This window comes from Cheilinus undulatus, linkage group 5 (genome assembly GCF_018320785.1).
Source record: "Cheilinus undulatus linkage group 5, ASM1832078v1, whole genome shotgun sequence".
Lineage (NCBI taxonomy): Eukaryota > Metazoa > Chordata > Actinopteri > Labriformes > Labridae > Cheilinus > Cheilinus undulatus.
Window position 1 is genome coordinate 16,701,546 of NC_054869.1, and position 27,117 is coordinate 16,728,662.

The 27,117-nt window shown below is 39.5% G+C and overlaps 2 protein-coding genes and 1 long non-coding RNA gene across 4 annotated transcripts in view; 2 read left to right on the forward strand and 1 right to left on the reverse strand.

The window, feature by feature from the left end:
- Positions 1-70: 70 nt before the first annotated feature.
- LOC121509722 lies at positions 71-6,913 on the reverse strand. 2 transcript variants are annotated; one of them, XR_005991895.1, is made up of 5 exons: positions 6,785-6,913; positions 3,232-5,591; positions 2,714-2,836; positions 2,370-2,559; positions 71-794 (listed from the first exon to the last, which is right to left on the reverse strand). It is a non-coding gene; the product is annotated as an uncharacterized LOC121509722 (long non-coding RNA). The 2 variants fall into 2 exon arrangements; XR_005991894.1 differs by lacking the exon at positions 2,714-2,836.
- Positions 6,914-6,983: 70 nt separating this feature from the next.
- anxa1a (annexin A1a) lies at positions 6,984-13,294 on the forward strand. Its single transcript, XM_041787348.1, has 12 exons — positions 6,984-7,122; positions 7,775-7,846; positions 8,583-8,673; positions 8,917-9,011; positions 9,108-9,221; positions 9,416-9,506; positions 9,630-9,709; positions 11,565-11,709; positions 11,811-11,906; positions 12,002-12,060; positions 12,166-12,288; positions 12,373-13,294. The coding sequence occupies exons 2-12, from the start codon at positions 7,787-7,789 to the stop codon at positions 12,427-12,429; spliced, it is 1,011 nt and encodes a 336-aa protein (XP_041643282.1). The 5' UTR covers positions 6,984-7,122; positions 7,775-7,786; the 3' UTR covers positions 12,430-13,294.
- A 2,062-nt stretch (positions 13,295-15,356) lies between these two features.
- Positions 15,357-27,117, forward strand: part of mfsd3 (major facilitator superfamily domain containing 3) — a 44,570-nt gene continuing 32,809 nt past the window's right edge. Inside the window, exons 1-2 of the mRNA XM_041786432.1 lie at positions 15,357-15,436; positions 15,946-16,773. Of these exons, the coding sequence (XP_041642366.1) occupies positions 16,074-16,773 (700 nt within the window). The 5' untranslated portion in view covers positions 15,357-15,436; positions 15,946-16,073. The remainder of the gene's footprint in view (positions 15,437-15,945; positions 16,774-27,117) is intronic.

Here is a 27,117-nt window from a genome sequence, read left to right on the forward strand (position 1 = left end):
ACCTGGATTACATTAAAAATAAAGTAACTGTGCTTATATCCAGTCTTAAAAGAAATAAAACACATGAATCTGCGTGCATCATTAAAATAATATTTATTAGGTTTATTACATGGTTTACAGCCTTGTTATGCATGCTTAAAATACAGTTTATTGTCTATTTACATTTCTAATATTATTTTGTATTAAGTCCCTGTTTAATTCATTTTTAAGAGAAACCATCAAAGAGGCTTCAGGCTTAACTGCAATACTGACACATTCCATTTAATACTCTTCCTCTGACTATTTTATCACCTTCTGTTTCTACCATTCCCATCCCTCTCTCTCCTTTGTTTCCTCACACAAGAATGTAGGCGTGTCGTCACGCTGCTACTTTCCTCTCAGAAACACCTTTTAAGTGGGAAAAAAGCGATTATATCAGGTGTTACAGGGAAAAACACAACCCCATTATCTGCTGGTCTCACTTTGAAATCTGGCATAATTTGACCTCAAAGACTGTATTTTTGTACTGCAAGAATTACTAAAATAATAATAAAAAAAAAAAAACGACAGTCTCCACCTTTATATGTGTGCCTGTCAGTGGTGGGGGGGTCATTTTTTGCTCTGACCTGCTGATCTGTTCTCGTATTGGTCAAACTGTGTGCTGTGAATTATGGGGCATGGCCTCTTGTCCTCTAGCTCTGGGACGCTGCCTGGTAAGTCCTCTGGCACCATCGCTGCCACTGGAGCTCGTCCAGGTCGCAAAGACACCACCGAGTCCTCAGGACAGTTCAACCTTTCAGTTGGCTCCCAGGCGCCTGAGAAAAATCATAAATATGTTTCTTAACAGGAAAATGTAATTGCAATTGCATGTCATAAAGATTTTGACTACTGGATTCTGAACAATACGAAAGCTGCAGGGAGTGGATGAAGATAAAACACAATAAAGATGGATGAATTGAAGATGAAAAGTTAAGGAGGTATGCTTTAAAGAATCTGCAGCTGCAGCAGAAAATTCAGCTTACAGATATTAAAACATCTGGATAGAAGATGGCAGAGATTACTGTGACATAATGCAGGCATGAGGCCAGACTTAATATAACCAGAAAACCTCTGCATGCATGGGTTAAATGCACATATGTGCAGCTATAAACCCACAGAAAACAACAACTAAAGTGGATGTTTCTGCTAACATCAGTAAAGACAACCATGCATGTGGTGGTCTGTTAACATGTGTGCCTATAGGTCTTCTTCTATTGGACCTGGATGGCCTTTGTACCCAGATCTCCAACCAGACTGGCAGGAACAATGTGTTACGTTCGTTATGATGCTCTAAATGCTCTGCTGCTTCACAACGGAGGAAGCCAAGCAGCTGAAATATTTAAAACTCGTTGAGCTTCACACGTCTTTCAGCAGCACATGGAAACCTCAGAGCAGTTCTCATTACAATATTTAATCTGACTTCTAATTCGGACATGGGCACACGGTACATTTACATGCATAGTACAGTTTAGTTATGGTTGAAGCTTGATTGGCATGTCTAACTGTGCTTGTCCTAGTCATGCAGAGCAGGAGAATTCATTTATCCATGGGAGCATGCCCAACTCTGCGATGGTAGATGGCAATACGCCCCTTTTCACCTAGTTACTGTGGACCTTTTTCCTGTTGACTCCTTTAATAAGTTAGCAAACATTTCTATGTCCAACAGTGAGAACATGGAATGAGATGAACACCTCCCCTCTAGTTTCCGGGGAAATCTGAAGGCAGACGACAGCACAACTCCTGTCACGCTTTGCATCTACACTGTTTGACTTTCAGATCAAATCTCAGTGTGGAGACTGTGGAGCATGTGCAGAATTTTATGGCTAGTCTGGTTCGACTGAAGCCTATACATGCAAGAGAAAATCAATCAGCTTTATTATCTAGGTGTATTAGTCAGACCTCATGGAATTTGATTTTGCATGATTTCAGTCTAGCATGTTTATATACAAACTGCACAAGGGTGCAGGGCCTGTCTTTGAAGTTTGCCTGCTCTCTCCTGTGCATGTGTGCCAGGGTACTCCAGCTTCCTCCCATCAACAAAGACATGCTCTTTAGATTAACTGTGACTCTAAATTGGCTGTAGGTGTGAGTGTGCCTGGTTGTTTGCCCTGCAATTAGTCCAGGGTGTACCTGGCCTCTTGACCAATGACAGCTGCGATAGGCCTCAGCCTCCAGCATTGTAGAAAATGGATGTTTATATACATTTTAAAGTCCAGTTTTCATTGAACCAACACAATAACTCGACTGTGTCAAACTGCATGTAAATATACTGACACTTGTGACAATACAACCATGTAAATTCATTACAGATATTGCATTAAAGCATTTTTAGTCATAAGTAATAGACCTACGTTGTTTGCCTGCAGGAGCCACAGAGTGATGCCTCCCTACTTTCTTCCCCAGGAAGGTCAGAGAGTAACCGCTCTCAGCTCCAGAGGAGTTCACATACATTGTGTAAGTTGCTGTTTGTTGCCTCTCACTGCTGCAGTTGTGTTTGACTTCTGTTGGTTAGCATGTGCCAAGGGATCGTTCCAAAATTTGCTGAGACAAAAGATTAAAAAACATTGTAAATATACTTGTAAGACCAAAAGTTTTAATTAATTTTCTAACAGAAAATCATATCTGCCGCATGAACTATGGTTCAACTCTGCATTAGTTGCAGATGTCAGAAAGCTCACACAGCAGCTTCACTCACAGAGTGTAATCCTTTTGTCAGGATACTTTGAGCTTCAGGCTTCTCGGCAGGAATAAAACAAAAATTCACAAAGATTGACCACACGTCAGATTCCTTTCTGAAGTTTTGCTGATTTCACGGTGCCTTGCAAGAACAAATCATGCGTGTCACTTTGCAGAAATCAGAATAATCCCTGATACTTTACTAAAAGGTTGTTTAAATTTACCGCAAACTGAGAAATGAATAAAAACATTTGTTTTTTTTTTAATATTAACTTTATAACAGCCTATGACAACACAGACTAAATATGATTTTTAAATGTTGACAGTTTCTACAGACTTATTTGATCTATTAAGCTCAAAGAAACACTGCAATTGTTGGAATCATATTTTTCACATAACCCACTGTATATCACAAAGAAATGACACTGCAATCCCCGTTTTCTCAGTATTGTTCAGCCCTATCTATCATAGCATGTACATGAATCTATCAGAAACACATTGAACTGGAAAACATGATATAGACAATAAAGGAATTACCTGTCTTGGTGGCAGATCTGGCCCTCCAGTGTGACTGGGTGCAGTTTGGGTGCTGGTATGTGTCCATCCTGATCTCTAAGGGGAACCAAACTCTCAACAGTGTTTAAATATTAAACCTGCACAGATGGAGTTTCATTAGGTAGCGACTTAAACCCCTGTGAGCCTGCAGGTAAAGAGATGCTCCAAACAGTCCTCAGGTTTCCCGTGTGTAAGATACAGATTGTAACTGGATGCCCCCTGTCATATTCACACACACTCACACACACACACACACACCCACACACACACACATAAAGTTAATGTACACACTTATTTAACTCCTTCTCTCTTGTTTCTGTTTGTTTTCCTGGAGATCCCACACCTTCCTGAGTCGTCAGGGTGGAGCAATGCAGTTGAAAAGTTGCACCTATGTCCAGGTGAAATGTACAGCGGACAGTCAGGATATCTTCTTTTGATTGATTGATTGTTTTATTGGAGAGCAAATTAAAAATTCTGGCCTTACCTAAAAAATAGATACAGTACTGAGCAGAACTTATAGGCAAAAATTGAGGCTGAAGTAAGGTGTGGCAGGTAAGTTGCCTAAGAGCACCATCAGGCAGGAGGGAGGATAAACACAACCCCATTAATGCTCTGGATGTCCTTGCTTGCTGTCATGGGGAAATTATCTGTTGAAAAAATTACAAAGTCCACACCCAGGCAGTGGGGTTGCCACAAGCCCCGGATGCCTGAAAACCACCAGCAGTTGGAGTAATATTGTCAGATTTTTTTATCACCCCTAGTTTGAAGAAAAGATTTCTGCAGGTCTCACAGGCCTGCTGGAGAAAGTGTGGAGAGCAGGATGTTGATCATACCCATGTTTTCTGGCATTGTATGAAAATAACTACATATTGGGAAGAAGTAGGGAAATGAATGAAAGCAATATTAGGATATGAGCTTCCCATGACTTTTGAGGTATTACACCTGGGTAATTCAATACAAGAAAACTTACAAGCTAAAGACATATACTTGGCTGAAATACTTCTTGCAGCATGAAAGAAGGCTATTACAAGGCAATGGTGTAAGCAGGACCCCCTCAATCAGAAAAAACTGGCTGGAAATTGTGGAATGAATACATGATATGGAGAAATTTACACATGCTTTACAGCTTCAACAAGATTCAAGCACCCAATAGTGGGAAAAATGGAACAAATATAAATCTGTTCACATAACATGAAAAGAATGGACAGCTTCAATGGAGGCTAAATGGGTGACTCCTTTCCGACACCAGGATTTGTTTGCATGTTTGTATGTTTTGTTTTTGTTGTTATTGTACAAAAAAAAGGCAAATAAAATTTAAGTAAACAAAAAAAAAACACCAGCAGTTTTTTGGCATATTACCAGGAGTGAAAGGTCCGGACAAATGAGATGCCATCGAGCTTGACCTTGGCTACCAAGCTCGACACACATATGTCAAGCTTGACTCTGTCCACCACCCCCTCTCCAGCCCTGGCCTAGTGGCTAAGACAGTGGCACGTCGGGCCCCGAGGTAGATCGTTAGCACCCTACAGGCCCAAACCACAAGCACATAACTGTATTTCTGTATTAAATTTAATTTCAGGGTCATTGCTGCTGCGAGTATATGTTGTACTCTATTGTTGTATAGTTTGAGGCCTCTCTTTGAGGATTTATGTTCATTTTTTAACCAAAAGCTATATTTGAAACCTTTGTATGACAGCTTGAGCATCTGTTTCACACACCTTACTTAGAGATAAACCCTCCCTTGATGCCACTTTAATGAAAAACCAGCTTTTCTGAGATTGAAAATAAACCCTGTCCTGACAAGGTTCCACCATGGATAAATACAGTCACCCAATCAAATTAACAGTTGATTTTAGTCCAATTTGTCAATAAAAAAAAATCATCCATCTATTGCCAAAGAGATGCCATGACAACATGTTGGTTTGTACAAACTGTCCTTTTAGTCACAACATCTAAGATGTATTTCAAAACTTTTAAAGACGTCATTAGGAGCAGGAGTAGTCTTGATTGTCGGACTTACTCTGTGATGACAGTGTGACTCAACTCCGATGATGCAATCATCGAAATGTATGATTACCCTCTCTCCTAATCTCAGCCTGTGAGAACATTACCCTCTGTTGAGGCATGCAGGTAGCGTCCCGCCTCAGGCTGTGCTGCCATGACAACACACCACACCTTGAGACGACTCATGACCTCATTGCATAGAGGTGAAGGCTCATCAGAAGAATGCAGAGGTGGTCTTTGGTATGTACAGGTACAGCGCCAAGGTGAACATAGATCAGAAGGAGACATATAGTAGATCCATGCTGGGTCGTTGATTTGATTATTGTTTGGGATCAGCTCTGATAAGAGAGGAGAGATAACAGCAGGAATGTCAACAGATAGGTCAGGCTTCATACTTTCTTCTAGCAAGAAGCAACAGCATACCATCTCTTATGATTGGATTTCTTGGCTTTTACATTAGAGCTGGAGTTAACGACATTGTCTGCGACAATCTACTGATCTTAACAGGACAATCAACAAAGAGAGCTACAGCTACAGCTACAGGGACTGCTTAATGGAAGTCTTACATTTGCAGTAGATTTGCATAAAATCCAGCAGTATAAACAAATGACTTACAAAACATTGATTTTACTGTTGTGCTGTTTAACCATTGTGTAATGATTCATTTCTTGCTGGACAACAATTTTACACGTTTAATGTAAATTTTAGATATCTCAATTTTGGAAAAATCAGCTGAATTAGTTGAGGTTTGCCTACTCTGTGAAAGCGAAAAAGCTAAACCTGCCAAAACTTTGTTGAAATGGATTACGTCAAAGTTTTTGAGTAGTGGAAATAGTTTTTTGAGTAATCATTGCTCGTATATTTATGTTGGGTTAAATTGTGAAATCCATCTCAAGAAAAAATGTTTAAGTATTTTTCTTGAAGCTAAATGGACTTTTTCTAGTGCAATTTTCCCTTATTTCTAGTACATATTTCAGTCTTAAACATAAATGCCACCATAAGTAGTCCCACTCAAAGAACTACAAGTGATAGTAAGTGAAAAGTGCACACTGAACTAAGAAACCCTTCACCATTACACTAAGTACACCACCCACAGTTTATTTTAGTTACTCCTCACAGGCAGGACTTTTCTAAATGAGTCAGTAACTTTACTCATAGTACAAAAGGCATTCTGGGAAAACTCTGCAGATGAAGGGATGATTGTCAAATAATTTGAGTACAGTGACAAAAAAAACCTTAGAATGATTAAATATTGTTTAATTAAAACTAAAAATGTGCTAGTCAACTCAGAGAAATAGAGCTGAAATATCTCATGATTATTTAAGTTAACACAACTCTTTTTTAAAAGTTTCAACTGTTCTGTCTTACAGTATATAGCAAATACAGCTGATCACAGAAACATTCATTCAAACCTGTAAATCTGTTGGTATGACAGCTGTACACAGAGCAGATCCTGTGTCTATTTTGGGGATGCCGAACTAAAAATCCCTCGATAAGTACCTAAATAAAACAAATTGAGTCATAAACTTACAGCTGCCTCGGTTGTATTTAAGGTAGGCCTATCTGTGATTTTCCACGAGATCCCTCTTTTATTATAAGAGCTACAGCCTGAGAGTTTAGCAGCATCTGTTTTCAAGTAAGCAGCGTGGCTGCTTCCAATCTGCTGCAGAAACTCTTCCTTGTTTTACGCATAGCGTGCGTCTTGGACGGAGCTGCGTTCACGTACTGCTGCTGCACGCAGCTGTGCAGAGGAGTATGGGTGGATCCGTTACTTGGTGGGGTTTATCGTGAGTATAAATAAACTCTCCTTGTCCCTACAAAGTCCCTGGAAACTTAGTGAGACTAACTTTACCTCTCAAAGGCCAAACGGTAAGTCGTTTTCGTTTGATATAAACCTTAGTGCTTTACTGTGACTTTTAATTTGGTCTTTAATTATTGGTAAAGTTTGAAAAAGTGTCTGTATCCACCTCTGCTTCACGGATGCAACGTATGAGGGTGTGGTTGGGGGAAAAATGGCGATAGTTTTAAGATGTAAAACTCTGAAAGTGATGGGATGACTTAAGCTAGAAAAATGTTTGTAACTAAACGTGGTGTGGGAATAAATAGGTGATTAGATATGTAGCCAAAAAGTTGGTTAGTTCGCGTGGGTGTGGCTAGTCTGTCTCCACATGCTTGCCATCATGGAAAACCACATAACATAAACCTACAGTAAATATTGCAGAAGCCTGAGCTCTTTAAAAGTGGATAAATAAATAATAATTACATTTATTCTGCCTGTAAGTCTTCTGTAACGTATGGCAGAGTTAGCTGTAGAAGGGGGAACAATACAAGCAATACAATCAATGATAAAGTGATCATATCTTCTTTGACTACAGAAATGATAAACTGACTTTGATTAAATCCAAAAATCCACTTCTCTTTCTCAAAACCTCTACAGGTTAACGTTTCAACAATGCAGACAATACTCTTTTCAACACATCAGAACTGAAATCTTTTCTTGTCTGCGCTTTCTTTTTTACAGACAGACCCCACCATGAGTCTAGTTTCAGCCTTCCTGCAGCAGACCATTTACATGGGCATGCCTGATGACTCAGTACGTACTGTTACTTTGTGGTTCTGTTCCAGTTGCTAAGGCCAACAAGCTTGTTTTTTTTCTCCTTTTTTTCTCTTCCTGTGGTATGTTGGGGTGGAAAAATTTATCAGGCGGAGTTTAGAGCGAGGAGAGAGAGCGGTGAGAGGGAAGAGAATGAATGAGTTTAGAGGCAGAAGGAGTGAGGAGAAAGAGGAGAGTCTCTTAACAGAAAGATAAAATGAAAACACTAATTAAGTGGCAGACAGACCAGACTATAACATTATCAGCAGTGAGAGGGATGACCACGCCGAAGTCTTGTGAGGGTGTGAGTCATAGAAGCAGGAATTTGAGCCCCTCCCTTTATGAACTCTGCAAACAGAACAAAATGCCACTTCCGCTTTCTTAAAGTGAACTACTGGAAAGTTGCACAAGTTTATCCTACATGATTTAAGTCTGTGCCCACTCTTCTTTTGATATTCACTGACCCACACGAGGCTTTTCAAATGCAATCACAATGGTACTTGGATAAGTGGAAGTGTTGCTGTAAGGTAAAAGCCCAAAAATGTCCCAATTCTCTCTCTTTTATATATATATATATTTTTTTTTCTTGCTGATTGATTTAAAAGACATGCAGCGCCAGAATGAAAAGAAAAAAAGGAAATAGCTGTTTTTCCATATAAGGCAAGGTGATGCACGTTTCTAGGCAGAGCTCAAGTATTTACCAAACACACAGTAATCCGTGCTGTGCATCTCTCAGATCAGTAAGAACGAGGGTACGGTGACCGCAGCACCCAACTTCAGCCCAGATGGAGATGCAGCAGTCTTGGATAAGGCCATCAAGACGAAAGGTGAACTAAAACACACCCACATAGACGCTCTGAAGCGTGTGTTAGCATGTCATACCCTTGCAGTGTGCTTCCTCAAGAAGTAAGCCACTCCAGAATCTGCCATTAACTCCCTCTGCTGGCCAGAAATCACCATAACTACACAGACTTTTCTTTGCACAAGTGACAGGCAACTTTAATCCCAACTGGATTAAATTAAAACCTCTGCAAATTAGAATTTAACTTAACAATGTGGCCTGTGTGCAGGAGTGGATGAGAACACCATCATTGAAATTCTGGTGAAGAGAAGCAACGAGCAGAGGCAGCAAATCAAAGAGGCTTACCTGAGGGCCAGCGGCAAGGTAGTACAAACTTAAGCAAATGTTTTCATTGCACACACTTTGTGTTTTCTTTCAAGCTTGATCAGACTTGCTTACTTGTTTGTTGCTCTCTTGCAGCCTCTGGATTCAGCTCTTAAAAGTGCTCTGAAGGGCGATCTTGAGGATGTGGTGCTGGCTCTGCTTAAAACACCAGCACAGTATGATGCCCAGCTGCTGAAAGGAGCTATGAAGGTAAACGCTCACACATTTTTTTGCTGCATCATCATGTGTTATTTTTGGGCCCGTAGTGACATCCACCCATTTCCACGTATTCATGTATTGTGTTCTTATCAGCAGGGTGAGGTGCATTTTGTTTGATTTGGATGCCTGAAGAGTATGCTGTCTCTCTGCCTGTTAATCTGCTGTTTGTGCATTTTTTATTTAAGGGCATTGGAACAGATGAGGATACCCTGATAGAGATTATGGCTTCCAGGACCAACAGAGAGATCCTGGATATAAAGAAAGCCTACAAAGAAGGTGTGTACCAACACGTTTGAAGCAGCTTTACTTTCATCATACTGGTGTGAGAGAATGAGCAATCAAAAAAGTCCTTGTTGAAACTCCTTATCTTATTTTTGCATTTTATATTTCTTCTCCAAGAATACAAGAAGGATCTAGAGGACGACATCAAAGGTGACACAAGCGGAGATTTCAGGACTGCCCTCTTTGAACTGTGCAAGGTTTGTGCTTATACACATGTTAGTGTGTGTTTCACATTGCAGTTGCAGGAATTTGCAGAGATATTAAGCACAGAGACTTCTTATCCACAGCACCAGGATGCATTAATATCTGAGGCAACATTACACTACCAACCGTGGCTTTATGGTGACAGTGGTTTATAAAAAAACAAACTCACTCCCTTAATGTACATAGACATCTCATACAGCAAGGGTCAACATTTAGGCCCTTTATGGCTTTAACCTGGGCATTTAACAAGGAGACACATAGATGATGCTGATTCAATGTAATGAACATCTGTCACATCTCAGGTAAACTCAACAGCTACAGTGTGACAGCACAAGATAAGAAAACAAACTTGTGTGGAATAAACAGCAGAATGTCAGTGTTTAACAGTCTAATCTTGTAGTTAAAACTGTAAATCAGGGATGCAGTAGCCCTAAGGGTCCACGATCACGCCGGCGTGATTTCATCATGCGCTACTTTTCTCACATGACAGCATGAAAACAAAGCCACATTTGGCATTGCAATCAAGAAAGCATGATCTTTATGCTTTTCAGTTTTTGTTTGATGTCAATAGGCCAAAAATACAGGAAATATGATCATTTTAATTTGATATAAAAATTTATGTTACACATAGGGGTAACATTAATAATATTGTTTTAAACAACAATTTATAAAAATCAATTTTTATTGGGTGTTGTGTTTTTTGCAGGCCCTATATCTAATACAGTAAATTAAACTTAAAAGAAATAGTTTTCATTTTAAAAAGTTGAGATGGTGCCGAAAAAGATGATACTAAACATGAGCATGGTATACATTTTCTGAGTGGTTTATTTTGTCAAGAGAAAATTAACAAAATGCCAAAATAGCCAGTGGACCTCTAAGGGTTAAAACGGGTATAGAGTAATGATGTCATCCAAATTAAAGCATCAGTGTATCACACTACTTATTACAAATGTCTATGAACCTTGCAAAGCAAAATACATTGGCCAGATCCCATGTTTGTCATCAGGCAAATCCATCTTGCAGTGCTACAATCTGTAACGATTTTACCAGGTCTGAAAACAGACCTGACCAATTAGCGTCATTTGAGGAGAATGAGGCGGTAGCTACAGGTCAGGTTTAACTGTACTGGCAGAGTGTAGCAATGGCTTCCGCCTGTCACACTTAGCCTGAATGTAGCTTTAGTACAGCGGTAGTTTTATAAGAACTTAACCACATTTCTCTATTAAATAAAGGGTAAAGAACAGCGCTGAAAGCTTTTCATGTTGGAAAAAAAATGCTCCAGCATGAGTTTACAGTAGTTACAGGAGGGGTTTAGCTGTACTGTAAGCCAAAACTCACAATGGCTTCAGCTAGCGTAGCGATTAGCTCGGATGTAGGTTTAGTATAGCAGCAGTATTATCAGAACTGGGTCACATTTCTGATCTATTGTTGTGTTATCTTTTAAAACAAGAGTGAAGAGCCACAACGAAAGCTTCTCTTGGCAGAGAAGATGTTTTGCACTTCTACCAACTATCCTCTTTTTAAGGAGAAGCTCTTAGTATTTTCTAATACTCACGGCCTCTGAGAGCTACTTGCTATGCTTTTACCTAACTTTAATTGCACTGTTACTAATTATTAACTGATGCTTTACAAATGCATCAATAAGTATATAAGGCAGTGGTGATAAATGGCATATAAATGAGGTCATAATGCTTATAAATGATGGTTTAAAAATGTATCAATGCTTAATAGTGTTTAGTTATTAGAAAGTGTTTCCAAAGATTTTAATCCTAAAATAAGTCATACATTTAAAATCTATTTTTAAATCTTGTGTTCAGCTCTGTGAGGTTTCTATGCTCCTCTTCACAGGCTGGCAGGACTGAAGGAGTCTGTGAGCAGCTGATCGACAGCGATGCCAGGGCGCTGTACGAGGCCGGAGAGGGGAGAAAGGGCAAAGACGCCTCTGTCTTCATTGACATCCTCATCTCCAGGAGCGGCCCTCATCTCCGCAAAGGTCAGCTAACTGGGTCACCTTCCTGATCAGCAAAATAGTTTTTTGATATGTTGTCCCAAACACATACATTTACTACTTCATACTTTATTTTTCCTCCTCAGTGTTTGAGAGGTACTCAAAGTACAGCAAAGTGGATGTTGCCAAAGCCATCAACCTGGAGATGAAGGGAGATATAGAAAGTTGTCTCACTGCAGTAGGTAAAGGCACAAAATTTTACCTTTAGTACCCAAGCTTTCATTGAGAGATTTATGCATGGAATTACTTTTTTAAATAATTTTGTCTTTGACCACAGTGAAGTGTGCTGGAAGCAAGCCAGCATTCTTTGCTGAGAAGCTCCACTTGGCCATGAAGGTACTGTATGTTCAAGCTGCTAATCAGAAAACATTTTTAAATGCATCCACATACTAAGTCTGCCGCTTCAAGACTTATCTGACTGCTTCTGTTTTTGCTCATCAGGATAAAAGTCCCAAGAAAAATCTTCTGACTCGCATCATGGTGAGCCGCTCTGAAATCGACATGAAACGGATCAAGGACGACTACAAGAAAAACTATGGCAAAACCCTCTACCAGGAGATTCTTGTGAGCAAACATCTCACCACTGATAAAAACAAAAAACCCATCTAGATGTTCTTCATGTTTACACACTGTCTTTCTCTCATTCAGGATGACACCAAAGGAGACTACGAGAAGATCCTGCTTGCTCTTTGTGGGGAAAACTAAGAGCTGATCAGTGAGATTGAGGCTCATCCGACTGAGGATCCAACAGCCAGTCCAGCGGTGGAAAAGCAATTTAATCTCTTGACACATATTGTGCCCTGTGAGGACAACAGACAAAACAAGTCTCTCTCTGTGACTGTTATGACATTTAGTTGATATTTACAGCATTTAGCAAAGATTATCATGGAATCACCGCTTCAGCAGCCCTCAGCAGCAGTGGACCAATATTGTCTGCAGCAGACTTAGCCTTACACACATTTGTCCTTCGAGCAGAAGATGAAGTCACAGTGCAGCTGCTAAGAGATCTATGCAGATCACAATTCGCCAACGTTATTGCCGTAGCAGCAATAGGCCTGAACCCTTGAAGGAGCATGGAAAACCTGCAATAAAAAGCTTTTTTAAAAACTTGTAATTGAGAGATGCTGTTTCTTTGCTTTTGCACATATCAGATGGACATGTATTTGCCATTATACCCAAAAGAAGTTTACAAAAAATGAAACGACAGCAGCAGTTCCAATGTGCAATCACTAAATATGAATAAACATGAAAAAATAATGGATGACATGTAACAAGCTAAATTTACTACTAAGTTTTCTCCTACAGTCCTATAAAGATTCCTTGAGGAATGACTGATTTGCATCGGTTCTGGCGCCCCCCTGTGGTCGAAGTTTGCTGGTCTTTCCTGTGCAAGTTGAAGTAGTGTTTACTGATGAAAAATGTCCATGATTTTAACAGTTAAATGCGTCATTCAATATAAATTTTTGCTTTGAAAAATGTAAACAGCTGTTCTGGACCATGCGGTCAATCTAACATTTTACTCTGTGACATTGTTTCCAAGTATTAAAAATAATAAAGGACTAAAAAATTGTGCTGCGGTTGGTCTTGTTTTCGTTTAATTGGCACAAAGGATCATTAGTATTAATATCAGTATGTTTTATAACCATCCAGGAACTCCTCACATGAGCTTTAAATCATGTTTTGAAAACCAAATATATACACAGCTTATAGCAGTGGTCCCTTTTTTTCTTTGGAGACCCCACATCTGTATCTAATAAATGCTGAGCCCCATATGAAAGAAAAATAGATACCACTTTCAAAAACCAACATAAATTTGAACTGTTTCATTAACAAACCCAAGAAAAACAAGTCTAAATATTCTTTCTTCTGGGTTATATCCTGATCAGACAGGGCCTTTCTGTGTGGAGTTTGCATGCTTTCCTTGTACATGCTGGGGTTCTCTAAGGGTGCTCAGTACTTTCAGGGTACTGCTTCTTCCCACAGACCATATACATGCTCACTGGGTTAATTGGAGACTCTAAATTCACTGCAAGTGTGAGTGTGAGTGTTCCAGGTTGTTTGTTTCTATATATTAACCCTGCAATACATGCAGCCAGTCCAGGGTGTACCCTGCCTTTCACTCAATGGCAGCAGGGATTAGCTCCTGGCACCCCACAATCCCATACGTGTAGATAATGGATGGACAGAAGTGATGTGTGGCTCTTGAATGAGCAGGTACAAAAAGCTGGCTCTTTTACGTGAATGCTGAGATCCACATCTCATTTGACAGCCGTTTTATATTCCTCTTATTATTTTTACTATTATGTTTTCCGTAATTTGTGTGACTGTGTTATTTGATTGATTAGTTGGAATAATCTTTTCCCCATGCTGCTCTACCAGAGGCACACCATGTATTATCATGCAAGCTTGATAGTGTAACATTGCTTTATATCAGGCGTGTTGTACAGCCTAGCCAGTGAACAGATTTCATCTGACCCACAATGTATTTCCAGCAGACAGTATATTTGGAAAAATAAGTGCATGATTAAAGAATCAAGCGTAATTGGAGTAAAATACCAGCACAAATTTCAGTCTTAAATGATGACATTGCTGAATTTTGCAGGTCAAATAAAGCCAAACTGATACTCAAATTAAGAGCTGTTTGGGAGCGGAAAGATCTGGCTCCTCTTGCTAAGCTGAGCCAAACAAACCAGATCATTAAAAAGAGCTGGAATTCCCATCACTAATGAATGGATGTTATTCCTACCAAAATGTTTTTAAATGAAAACTTTAATGTGTTTTATAATGACATATGTTCATATGTGCAAATCTGATTTTGATAACCTGAATACACAGGGCCTTGAGCCCCCCTGAGATCTTAGGTGCCCCCCTGGGGGACCCAGACCCTAGGTTGGGAACCAAGGGCTTATAGGCTATGATGCTTTATTATATTATAAACACTATATACAAGAGTTAATAGATGTACAGCTCAGGAGCTAGGTTAGCCCTTTTGGTAGAGCAAGACTTACACAGAGGTAACAGTCCATAATTTGGTCTGTGAGCATTTAGTGAATGTCAACCTTATCCTCTCTTCCCTTGTCATCTTTTCCTCTTTCCTGACTCACAAAGCAAAAGGTCAAGAACATTTTTTAGAAACATTTCGTGCAAAGCTGAATCCAATTACTCAGTTTGCCAACGGACAGAAAATAATCCAAACTATAGGCTAGTTACAGTGTTTCAAGTATAATTCATGCAAAAGCTATATAGTGAATAATGGTTTTCAGAGCTCCAGTTAAACAAATCCAAGAACCTGTTCTGTTTCACTCTGAGTTCAAGGTCATTTAATGCCATTTCTCTGATTAATTAGCATTTTTATCCACAGTGATCATAGTTATATTTATTGTTTGCCCTTCTAATTTGAATTGTGTAAAACCAATTTCTTTTGCAGGACTGTGCTTATACTTGTAAAAGTGTGGCATTTGTATCTGCTTTTACTGGCAACAGTAAATCCTGATAAAATGAAAACTACTTCCTTTAAATCAGTTAAATCAGAGGTCCAAGGGTAGCCAGGTTGGTATTGCGTTACCTTTTGAGTCGCTCCCGTTTGCTCTCCGCAGAAGGGGGATGCTGTCACAGAACCTGGCAACCTCATAGCCCAAACAGACCTCAACTCCAAACAAGCGGAGCACCTTCACCGGTCTGCCAAAGCTAGGCTAACCAATTTTCTCTAACAGTATGTGTCAAAATTTATCTCATAACAGATATGAAGCATTTATACGGTATAAATAAAAACGATGCTGTGTTGTCATGTGTAACAAATGCGTTTTAGAGCAGCCGTTTACAAATATTAGCATGACAGCAGGCTAACAAGCTAACTGTAGCCTCTCAGTAAGATTGGCCACAAACTTAACCGTCGTAACTGTCTGTGAAATATCAACTGTGGAAAATCACCGTTGTGTTTAATTCTGACCGAATTATGACTACACGTGTATTTACAGTAATATTTGACACTTTTATGACTTGAAATCGTTTGACTTTGAGGAGCTAACGTTAGCCAGGTTAACGTTACTGATAACTGAGCTGGGCAGAGATGCAGTTAAAACAGCACTAGAGACACGTCCTTTTAAGGCTGCCTGCAAAAGCTGAGCCAGTTCTTAAATACCCCACACTTTCTACATCAAGATGACATATGCAACACCTCTAAAAGTGAATTTTGCCCTGTCTTTTTTTTTTTTATTTCAGGTAACTCTCAATCTGGGTCAGGCTGTTCGTATAAAGTGCTCCTCATATCCAAATCAATGACCATGACCTGACCAATGGACCGCTGCAGAGTCTGCTCAGAAAAAGAGAGTCTATTTTGGAGGTAGATCATGAACGACAAACTAGTCTTCCTGGGCCTGCTGTACTTTGTCCAGGGCATCCCCTATGGTCTTCAGTCATCACTGCTCCCTGTCTACCTGCGTGGAGCTGGTCACTCCCTCACCCGCATTGGCTTCACAAAGATCCTCTACTTCCCCTGGGTCCTCAAAGTGCTCTGGGCCCCTTTGGTGGACGGTGTCGGCACCAAGCGTCGCTGGCTGGTGGGAACAGTTTCTGGGCTGGCTCTGACATGCCTCACCAGTGCTGCCCTGGCCCCAGAAGCACATATCTGGGGGGTAGCAGGAACCCTTTTGGCCATGAACACTCTGGCCTCAGTCCAGGATATCGCTGTAGACGGTGCCGCAGTGGGGTTACTGAAAGGTCGCGGGGAGCTGGGTCTGGGAAACACAGCACAAGTCGTGGGCTATAAAGCTGGTTCTGTGTTTGCAGGAGGTGGGCTGCTGGCTGTGATTGACGTGGCTGGATGGAGCTGGATGTTCATGCTGCTGACATTCGTGTACGCAGGCGTGGCTCTGTTTGTGTGGGGGGCCCCTGTGCTGGACGATGAGACTGTGAGGGGCCAGCAGGTGGATGGCAGCAGAAGGGGAGGGCAGGGGGCAGAGTCTGTGAAGCCATGGAGGGTGTGGAAGAAGCTGCTGGCTGTGCCTGGGACCCCTTGGACAGTCCTGTATGTCCTGACATACAAATTAGGTGAGTCCTGCATACAGACACTTGTTTCTGTTTGGATCTGAAACAGAAATTACTCATTCATTACTAGACATCAGTTATATTTACCAAGTAGGCATCCAACTTTCTGGTGAAAGTCTGCATTATTCTAAAGCTGCCTCTAGATTTGCTGCAGTACTGAATTTTCAACTTGGTTACAAGTCAGGGAACAATATCAACACTTGTCTGAAACAATAGCAACACAAATAATTGTCCTGGGGATCATTTCTTCTTTCTTTCTTCTCATTTCTTCATTCAAGTGGAATCCAAAAAGCACTGCATATTAAAAATTTTGACAATCTTTGATGCATCCACTGTTTGTTTACATTATTGATCTACTGATATGTGTCAAACATGGGGTCCCACAGAGACTTTCATCAGTACATTGTATTTTTCCCAATGTAACAAGTACATTTTTCCCCAATGACCTCCACTTATTTATCTTGTTATCTCATATAACAACCCTGGCCATCTAACAATCTCATATAATAATAGATCACTTCTCAAGATAGCCAGAAAACTTGAAATTTACTCCCTATCATAGCAAGACCAGCATTTTTATCTCACAATGATTAGATTTCAAGACATTTTTAGATTGTTAACATCTACAGTATTCAGAATCAATTATTCATAACATAAAATCAGTTTATCCTTGCATTGAAGAAAATAAGGCAATAGTAGGACTTTTGATTGAAAAGTGACTGAGGAAATTGATCAGTGATCAAAAAAAGTTTGAGCTGAAGATACTGTTTTTTAAATGCTGAATGACAATAGTTAAAATCTGGGACCTCAGTCAAGTCAAGTTTCCCCCTTGACAAAGAGTTTGGATAACTGTGACCTTGATGGATGAGAACCTACACCAACATCGGCCTTTTCTATTCCAATATGGCTGTACCCCTGTGCACAAAAAAGCAAGGACTATAAAGACATGGTTTAATGAGTTCTGTGTGGAATAACTTGACTGGCCTGCACAGAGCCCTGTCCTCAACCCCATCTAGCACCTTTGGGATGAACTGGAACAGAGATTGTGAGCCAGGCCTTCTTGTCCAACATTGGTGCCTGACCTCATAAATCCTCTACAGAATGAATGGGACAAAACTGGCACTAAAAAAACTCCTTTTTCATCCCTCAACTTTAAAGTGTTTGAATGACTGAGGTATGTCTGGTCTACATATAAATATATCAGTATCAGCAAAAATGAATTTGTAGGTGTTGGCACATTGATTTTGAAATTTTGTTATTAACTCTCTAAACAGGCTGGCTCCTCCCTATCTTTCTGCCCATTTAAAACCCCATATTTTATCTCTGACTCTCAGATCCTCTGACCAGTTTCTTCAGACTGTCCCGAGGTCAAGGTTGAAGTTCAGGGGTTACCAGGCTTTTTCAGTAGCTGCGCCAAAGCTCTGGAATGCTCTCCCTCTTCATGTACGACTGTCCCTCTCGCTGCTTGTCTTTAAATCAAACTTAAAAACCCACTTTTACTACCTGGCTTTTGGCTCTGCTTGAGAATTTGTCTTTTTATCCTTTCTGTTTTTATTGATCCATTTATGTCCTTCAGTTTTTACTTTGGTCCTGTGTTTGTGTTTTATTGTTTGTTTTATTGTTTTTAATTTTTACTGTACAGCACTTTGGTCAGCATTTTGTTGTTTTTAAATGTGCTTTATAAATAAATTTGGATTGGATTGGATCTGATAGCACAGAAATCTAATATTGTGCATCCCTAGTTCAAAGAGAAAAACAAGAGATACTTAATGACTAGACTAACTGCCAGCCCATCTCTCTTTAAAACAGACCTGTTTTCAGCCTGTCAGATGAAAAAAAAACTCCCCTGAAGCAGTGAAAAGCTGTATTACCCAAAATTGCCCCTTTTGTTCCACCGTGAACTTCTCTCCAGTAATGTCCCAGCATTTCTGCAGGACCCTAAACTCACCACTAGATGTCTCTGTTGGTGTTTCAACAGAGATCAGACTCAGACTGAGTCTGATGAAGAAGTTTGAGAAGTTGTCACTGCTTTATAATTCCTTGTTTTTGCAGATGGTACATGAACATTGTCAAACAGCCTCTTCTTAGATAAAGCCGTTGTTTTAATGCCGCAGTAACAAAAGTGTAAACCTAAGGCACTTGAACGAGAATGCAATATAAGTTTACTGAGTTTGTGCAGACTTTTGGGGTGTGAAAAGTTTGTTTGAATAAAAACACTCAAATTTTTTAAGTAGTTTTGGATCTGTCAGGCTGGTGTGTGTGGGAGAGAGAGTTGATTTGACCAGAGTTTGGTGTTTGGTAGCAGAAGGGGATTATGTAAGGATTAGAGTGTCTTTGTGTCTGTTGCGTTCAGAAACTGAAATGGAAGACGGCGCATCAGGCCAATGTGTGTTTGTGTGTGTGTATGTGGGTGGTGGGAATATAATTGTCTCCTCCCATTTGCATAGTGGACGTGCTTGGATGTATATGTCTTTGTCTTTGTCTTTAAATTGTGGGTGTGTGTGTTTTTGAGAGAGTGTTAAGGGTGGCTTTGTAATCGGATGAGCCCCAGCAGACGACACTACTAGACAAAATATGAAGGCTGGCTGGACCCCCTAATCTGTCTAGGGAACAGCCCCCCCCAACACTCTCTCTGTCACACACTGAAGCTCATGATTACAACACATCAAGTCAAATTGTCCTTGTCTCTGATTGATTAACAGCTCCATCACTTGTTATCACTTCCAGTCACAGTGTTGTACATGTTTCCCACCTTTGCCGGAATAAAGGATTGTGTAATATTTTTGGAGTAGGCCTGGATGTGCCGGCATAATTGCCTATGTGAGACAGTATTGTTTTTGTTCAAGGGGTGTGTGGGTATGTTTGTGCGCCACCGGTGAGCTGCCTGTCTGAACCCCCCCTGCCTGACACACACAGACACCCACACACCCCTCTCCCTCGTCAATCCCTAATGAACTCTGAGCTTGCGCTGTGTCCAACTCTGTGGCCAATCATCGTGTCTCAGCAGTGACCCTGGTGCGCTCTGAGTCCACAGGCATGATGGGAGGACTGTCTGGGTGGACTCAGCAGGGCCGGATGGAGGGCACAAGGGGGAGGAAAAAAGTGGGTGAAAATATTAGGTAGAAAGTGGTTTTGACAGAAGAGACCAACAGGATATTCCAAAGAGCAAATAAGCTCAAATGTGTGATATAAACAAGGGTTGTGGAATAGCATCTCCATCATTATCACAACATGAGAGAATTCATTACAAATCTGATGACTGATATTCATTTTGAAAGTATTTTATATGAGCAAGCAATGTTTTCTCACTCAGCATGCCTACTTTTTACCCTCTGGATGGTTTCCCAAGTGTAATAGCTGTGCTCTCACATCATTTTGATGCCATCAGCTGAAGCTCAAACTATCAGTTGATCTCAGATTAATTGGTGCCAATGTAGTGATGGAAAAAAGAAACGTTTTTGATTCATGAAAAAAATGCTGCAAACACAGGAGTTGAGTAAAACATTGAAAACAACAGACAGCTATAATTTTGATGATATGCATATGTTTTATCATACTGTACAGGCTTTATACAAACATTGTGATTTTTTTTTTCTTTTAAGGGAAAAGAGCTTTCTTGGTAATCTGTTGAAACTCTGATTAAAGTGGCATTCCTTATTTAACTAAAAACACCTCAAACGCAGGTGTTAAGAAGTAAGTTTTTGTCTGAAATGAAAACTGATGATCATAGCACTTTTCATGAGCAAAATTCACAAAGTACTTTACAGTCAACACAAAAAAGATGTAAAATAGAGATAAAACACAATTCCAACATACAATAAACTTTTAAATTGTAAATCAGATCTCTGTAGATAAATTAACCAAATGCTCTTTCTGGGTTGTCTGTTTATCAGACCAACATGACTGTTTTACTACACCAGCCCTTCCCAAACTAAAGTATACCATGGACCATTTTGAAACCTGAAACATTTCTGGGGCCCACCACACCCCTCAAAAAACCATAACATAGTCTTACAAATTCTAATATCATGACAGAGAATTTCAAAGCAAGCACTAAGTTTTCGGAGATGTTAATGTTACTAGGAAAGTGTTTGTGTTGTCACATACTTAAATGAATGAGCCCCCGCCATTTATTCTGTTGTCACAGGCACCTGCATGGTCACCAATATTCTCTTCCCTGAAGGTACAGTGTATAACATTTAGCCTAGTAATATTAAGTGGAACCAACTTGGTAAAAACAGGGCTGTCTGAGTTAGTGTTTATTCTCCTGAATACAAAAAAGATTTTACTGTTATTTTTTAAAATAACTAAGAATAAGCCTTTTATTCATACGTAGGGGAGGGTCCCCTCCATGGACGCCATGGTGTTTGAGAATGCTTGAGTTAACTGTCACCAGTTAACTCAACACCACTTAAACTGTAACACCGGTTCTCTGCATCAGACAAAATAAATCATGAATAGGTGGCGTATAAACTAAAAGTTCTGCTGTGTTTTGCTATTTATGGGATATTTAAAAAATACAAACATCTAATCAAGTATTTTGAAATAATTAAAAGTTGTTCCAGTTTTTGAAATTATGTGTATATGCATGGTTTTCATGGTTTATTGCAAATGGCCTCTTGTGGCGCGCCTGCAGTAACTTCAGGGCCCACCAGACGGTCACAGCCCACACTTTGGGAAGCATTAGTACAACACTTCCACCATATTTATCAAGTCTTTAAATACTTAAAATAAATTACAGTTGTTTCATCGCTACAAGTAGACATCTTGAGTTTAAATGATACTAACATCAGAGCTGGTTCTTTTACAGATGAATTGTCTGTAGCCCTGTTTGCCCATAGAGATAAAATGTGAATGGGACATGTTTTTGTGCACACATAAACAACTGAATTGTGCTGAAGTGCACTTTTACATCCATGCCAGGGTTTTACATCCATGCCAGGGTTTTACATCCATGCCAGGGTTTTACATCCATGCCAGAGTTACTGAAGTGGACCAAGCTTGAGTGGGAGAGGAGCACTTACCTCCAAACTGGACTTTGGAGGTCAAAAAAGCTTGCCTGTGGTGCAGATAGCCTTGTGTGAGTGCACCCAGTGATATACAGCATGAGAGAGGAGTGTGATGGAAAATTATTATACCATATAGTTTAATGGTATCAAAAACTGCAGCCTACAAATGACCTTGATTTAGAGCTAAACTGATATTTCTATTGTTTTTTTTTTGTTCAGACCAAATCCATATACTTGATTTAACACCATTACAGTTCATAAAAATATTTCTAAAGTTTATTTTATTTTTATCAGATGTTACAGCCTCTCCAGGTGAGTTCAGACATAGATAATGTTTAGTTTAGCTCAGTTGGTAGAGCAGGCACCTTATACACAGGGATCAGTCCTGTGTATATGGGTGCAGGTTCAACTTCTAACTTTAAGGAGAGTAACACTTTTTTCATCCTCCTGACCAGGTTGTAATGTAGAATTCTTGGGAGTGTAAAAGTCACATGTGCTCTGCTGGCTCATTGAGCTGCTTCCTATTTTGCCCTCTAAAAGCAGAAAGGATCAGGCTCTAAACAGGCATTTACATCGCTGACTTGGACATTATTTTCTGGCCTTTTCTCACTTTCTCCACATTTTAAACTGTAATCCTATTTTTTCTATCATAAATTGAATTAAAAGTGTAAAAAGTTTTTTTTTTGTAGTTGTCACTGACAACTAGTTGACACTTTTCAGTATAAGAATTTAATTGAGAAAATCAATATTTGATGAGGAGTATCAAACCTACATTTGGATTTTTACAGAGTTATTTGTGGCATGATTATTTCAGGTTTTAAGCATGGCTTACATTAAAATTTTAAGAAAATCTCAAGAACCCCCTGCAGTTCTCTGAAATGCCCCCAGGTGTACAATACCCCATTTTGAGGACAGCAATTTAAGGTAAACCCAAAGTGCTCTTTGAGTATTATCATGCAAGTAAAAATTGATAGATGTGGGGGGGGGGCATTACATTTAACATGCATGCACAGTAAGAAGTTGGAGGACTGGGGTAAAAGAGTTAGAGCGTGCAGGGCTGCACTTAAAGTATGAATACAGTTAAATGTCATCCATTTGTCATTAATGAGAAATAACCACACGTTATCTGCTATCTCAATTACTCACACATACCATGCTTCACAGCATTGACAGTCCAGTCTACAGAGATATGGCACAAGTGGGAGTGGATAAACATTTTAGAAAGGTGATGGATTTCAGAGATGTATGAGGGAAGGTGGTACAGTAGAGTAGGGATGGGAGAAAACAGAAACTCAGGGGGGGAGTGGGGAGTCTTTTCCAGAGGGGAGAAGAAGGACTGCAGGGAGGGAGGCTGAAGGAGGAGATGAATTAATGAACAACCACCACATGGTGCCTTTAGAGAGGAAAAAGAGCAAAATGGCAAAGGAAATAAACACATTTATCTATGCAGGGATGTAACAGTGCAAGATATTCTAGATGTTTAAAGATCTCACTCTAGTTTATTACCTTATTCAGGAAGCAAAACAAGTTAAGCCAAATAAAAAGTTGATACTCATTCTCAGTGATCAAAAACATCTTAATGAATAAAACTAATTTATAAACATCAGTAAGTAACACTTAAACTGGAAGTGCACTGATTGTATAAAGAAATATGACAGATACTAATACAGATGTTTTAAAAAATGTTGCTTACCTGCCCTTGTTTTTTCATCACCTCTTATGGTGTTTGACCCCACAGCGCTAACATTTACTCATTTTTTACTATGAAAACAAATCAAAGTTTGCCCAACAGGTGACTTCTTCTACCCAATTAAAAAACTCTTCTTTGAATCAGCAGTTAGGCCTGCAAGATCTTGGTCTTGCTGATCAGCAAGATCTTGATCTTGCTACCTAGGCAATCAATTTTTTAGTTTCTGCAATGAACTTATTGCCAATACCACCTGATTGTTATGCTCTTAGCTCTTATATAGTGGGAACTATGAGTTTGCAGCTATGCAGTTGATGCAGGACTGCATAAATCCTAACTTATCCTCCACCTTCAGCCTTACCTAGTCATTGATCATTGTACCAAAAACCTGCATTTGCAGAGGCTATCTTAGTGTTTATGGCTCTAAATGTGTCAGTTACCTTCAATGGCTGAAATTCCTTTTATGTCCTGTTTAAAAATCCCTCTAGTTTTGGTCACTAGACTAAGTTCTTTGTCTCAGTATGACCCCAGGGTTTACACAGCCTTGTGCTGTCATTAGCTTGGACATCTTTGCAGATTAAACGCTGTGGCTGCTGAGCATCATCAGGACCAATGCAGAGTAATCCTAACTTTAAAAGTCGTCTCTATAATATAGTCTCTGTAGTAACCTCTGTCCATTTTGCCAACCCACACAGCAGAAGTTAGCAAAGCTCATCACCTTTTTTTTCAGGTTTATTTTTCTGCGCCTCCCCTGAAGTCCTGTGGCACCCGCCTCACACTTTGAACACTGCTGGTTTAGAGCGGAAGTTGTGTCATTGTTTGGTTGCACACAGGATGTAAGATTCATCTCATTAGTAGGGTGGAACATCCACACTAACTGAAATATGACATGTTAACTTCATGTGACCAGTCAGTGAGAAACATTTTTCTGACGAAGGATTTGTCACAGAGTCTCCTCTTGTGCTTAAATGTGTCTGAACAGACTGGTGCCTGACAAAAGCTTACATTAACTGCTGTAAATCAGCAAACATGAAATATTACCTATCATAATGATTACATGGTAAATAAAGAAAAACACTACAACCTTAATCTAAAGCTAGTGTTACATGACAACAGTGAGAGTGGAGAGATCATTAACTGCAACATAGAAAATCAGATCTAATGGTACTCCCTTCATTTAAAGATGAAACTGTCTTAATTCAAGGAAAACTTAAGTTGTCATTCACTTCCACAGGATGTAAACAAACAAAAAACACACTGCTGACACCAAACAACCAGTAACAACCCTCTACTCTTCCTCATCTCTCAAAGTTATTCCACCTTTCAATATGATAAACCTTCACAACATGACGGGATAACAACTATTATGATCTAGGTGTAAGATTGAAGTTGTATGTGGGAACTGTCTCAACTAGTAGAAAACTTAAAATGTCAGAAATATGTTCTAACTAGGTTCTGCTGTAAATGTTCAAGAGCTGCTGCAGCCTTCTGCTTTTGTCTAACCAACGAAAAACTAGGTATGAGTGTGTTTATGGTAGGAAAAACTTAAGAAATCAAGACTACATTATTAAAACTGATTTTAATTTTTGTAGCATGGGGAAATTGAAAACTCGTTAGGGTTATGATTGGTTCTCATTGCTGATTTTGTCAGAAATTAAACAACAAAAACAAAAATCCAGCCTGCATCCAATCAGGTCGAGGTTGTCTTGCTCCATCTTGGCTCTAAAGTGTGTTTTCTCTCGTTCCAAAGCCCTGCAGGCTGTCGAGAACTCTTTGACATCTGCATCGATCTACAGGGACACCTGGAGTGTGTGTAGTTGTGTGTGTGTGTCACTAGAGTAATATGCATGAGATATCATGAAACTGTGTATAAACTGGCTCTGTTTACTGTTTGTCCTCAGGGATCCTGAGGAGTTCAAAGGTGTGTGTGTGTGTGTGCGCAGGTGTATGCACATAGACATTGTGCATGTGTGTTAGTGCGTTGAACACCGTGCTCTAACATGTATGAACCTGTGTTTACTGAGCTCTCAGCAGGGAGTGGTATTTGTCGTGCAGGGGGACAGCGTGTCCTCGGTGATCTCTGCTGCTCTGCCAGCTCCTTTGTCTAAGCTGCTGCACAGATGTCAGGATTTGACCTCACTGTCCCTGTCGACCTCTCACCCTCGTCTCACCCATTCCTTATCCTCCTCTCACCCTCATCCCACTCAGATCCCTCATGGTACCACCACCCAACCCCCTCACATCACATATGAAGGTGTCCTGTGTAAAAGTCAGTATGTAGTAAAGCAGTAATGTCTTGATGTTAGGGTCTTTAGGGTAAGGATGGTCAGGATAAGGCGTACTGCCAAAGATATGGGCAAAAGCATAAATAATTCCTAAGTTCTTATTAAGTTGTTGTTTGTGTCTTTAGTTCTGAATGGCAGACATGATGACATTGTTTTCTTTTTTTCAGCATTTGACTCAAAGAGGTAAAACTTAAACTGTGAATCATATTTTCACAGCCACAGCAGAACTCTGCATTTTTGCCTTAAAATTGTTTATTTACATTCTGTTACTGTTTACACAGTAAAACTAACAGCTGATCAGCTCATCTCACAAAATTTAAACAATTATGGATGTTGCCCCTAAATTTCTTCAGTAAAGTAAGGCATGGGGCCTTTAAATTCTTAGTAAAGGGTTATAACTGTTTTGATGTGATGTCTTCTATCATGGGGCTGCACTTAACACCCTGCCCATTGATAGCCATTTTCGGGACCCCAGACAAATCAAGTCCTCTAAATTCTCAACAAGAGGAAATTATTCATTTTACTTCTTTATTAGCTAGACGCTGCGTATTACTTCATTGGAAATCTCCCAACCCCCCCTCTATCTCTCAGTGATTGAAAGATACAATATTCTTTCTCAGATTTGAAAAAATAAAAATATACAAGAGGTAACATGTATACATTATATCTCTTTCTTTGTCACTTTAAGTCATTTTTTGGATTGCTAGTTTGCATCCCCTCCCCTTTTTCCTTTTTTTTAAAATGTATTTTATTTATTTATTGGTTATTATTGCCACTGGACTTATAAATTAAAAAATCCTATCTGTTCTGCAATTGTAATGTTATAAAAAGATATAGGCCTATTGAATAAACATAATTTCCTACAAACCCCCCCCCCCCCCCCCCAAAACAAAAACAAAAAAAAAAAAACAACTGTTGTGGCTCTATATGCAAACCTTTTTCTTAAGGAAATGAAAATTAATTTAGTTGAACTTCCAGGAAGATGATGCTGAAGCTTGTCATTCAAAACGCACTTAAAATGTCACTTATAAACTGTACAAATGAATGAATGAATAAATGAATGAATACATATACAACCGATTACATTTGGCACTTGCACTAGGCCAGGGGTCATCAATTAAAATTCCCAGAGCTCCTGTTCAACAAAATTTCCTTTAGCTAAGGTCTGGAATATAATTTCCTGTAACCTGTAATATAATTCAGTCCACTTCATTACAACAAAAACAATGAAAACAACAATATCTTATGAACTGGAGGTAACAATGAAAGTATAATTAAACAGTTCTAAAAAAAACCAAATAACTTTTTTTTGTTGGAAGTAAAATGAGCTTTGTACGTTAAAGAAGTACAAATTAGGTTTCCTGCA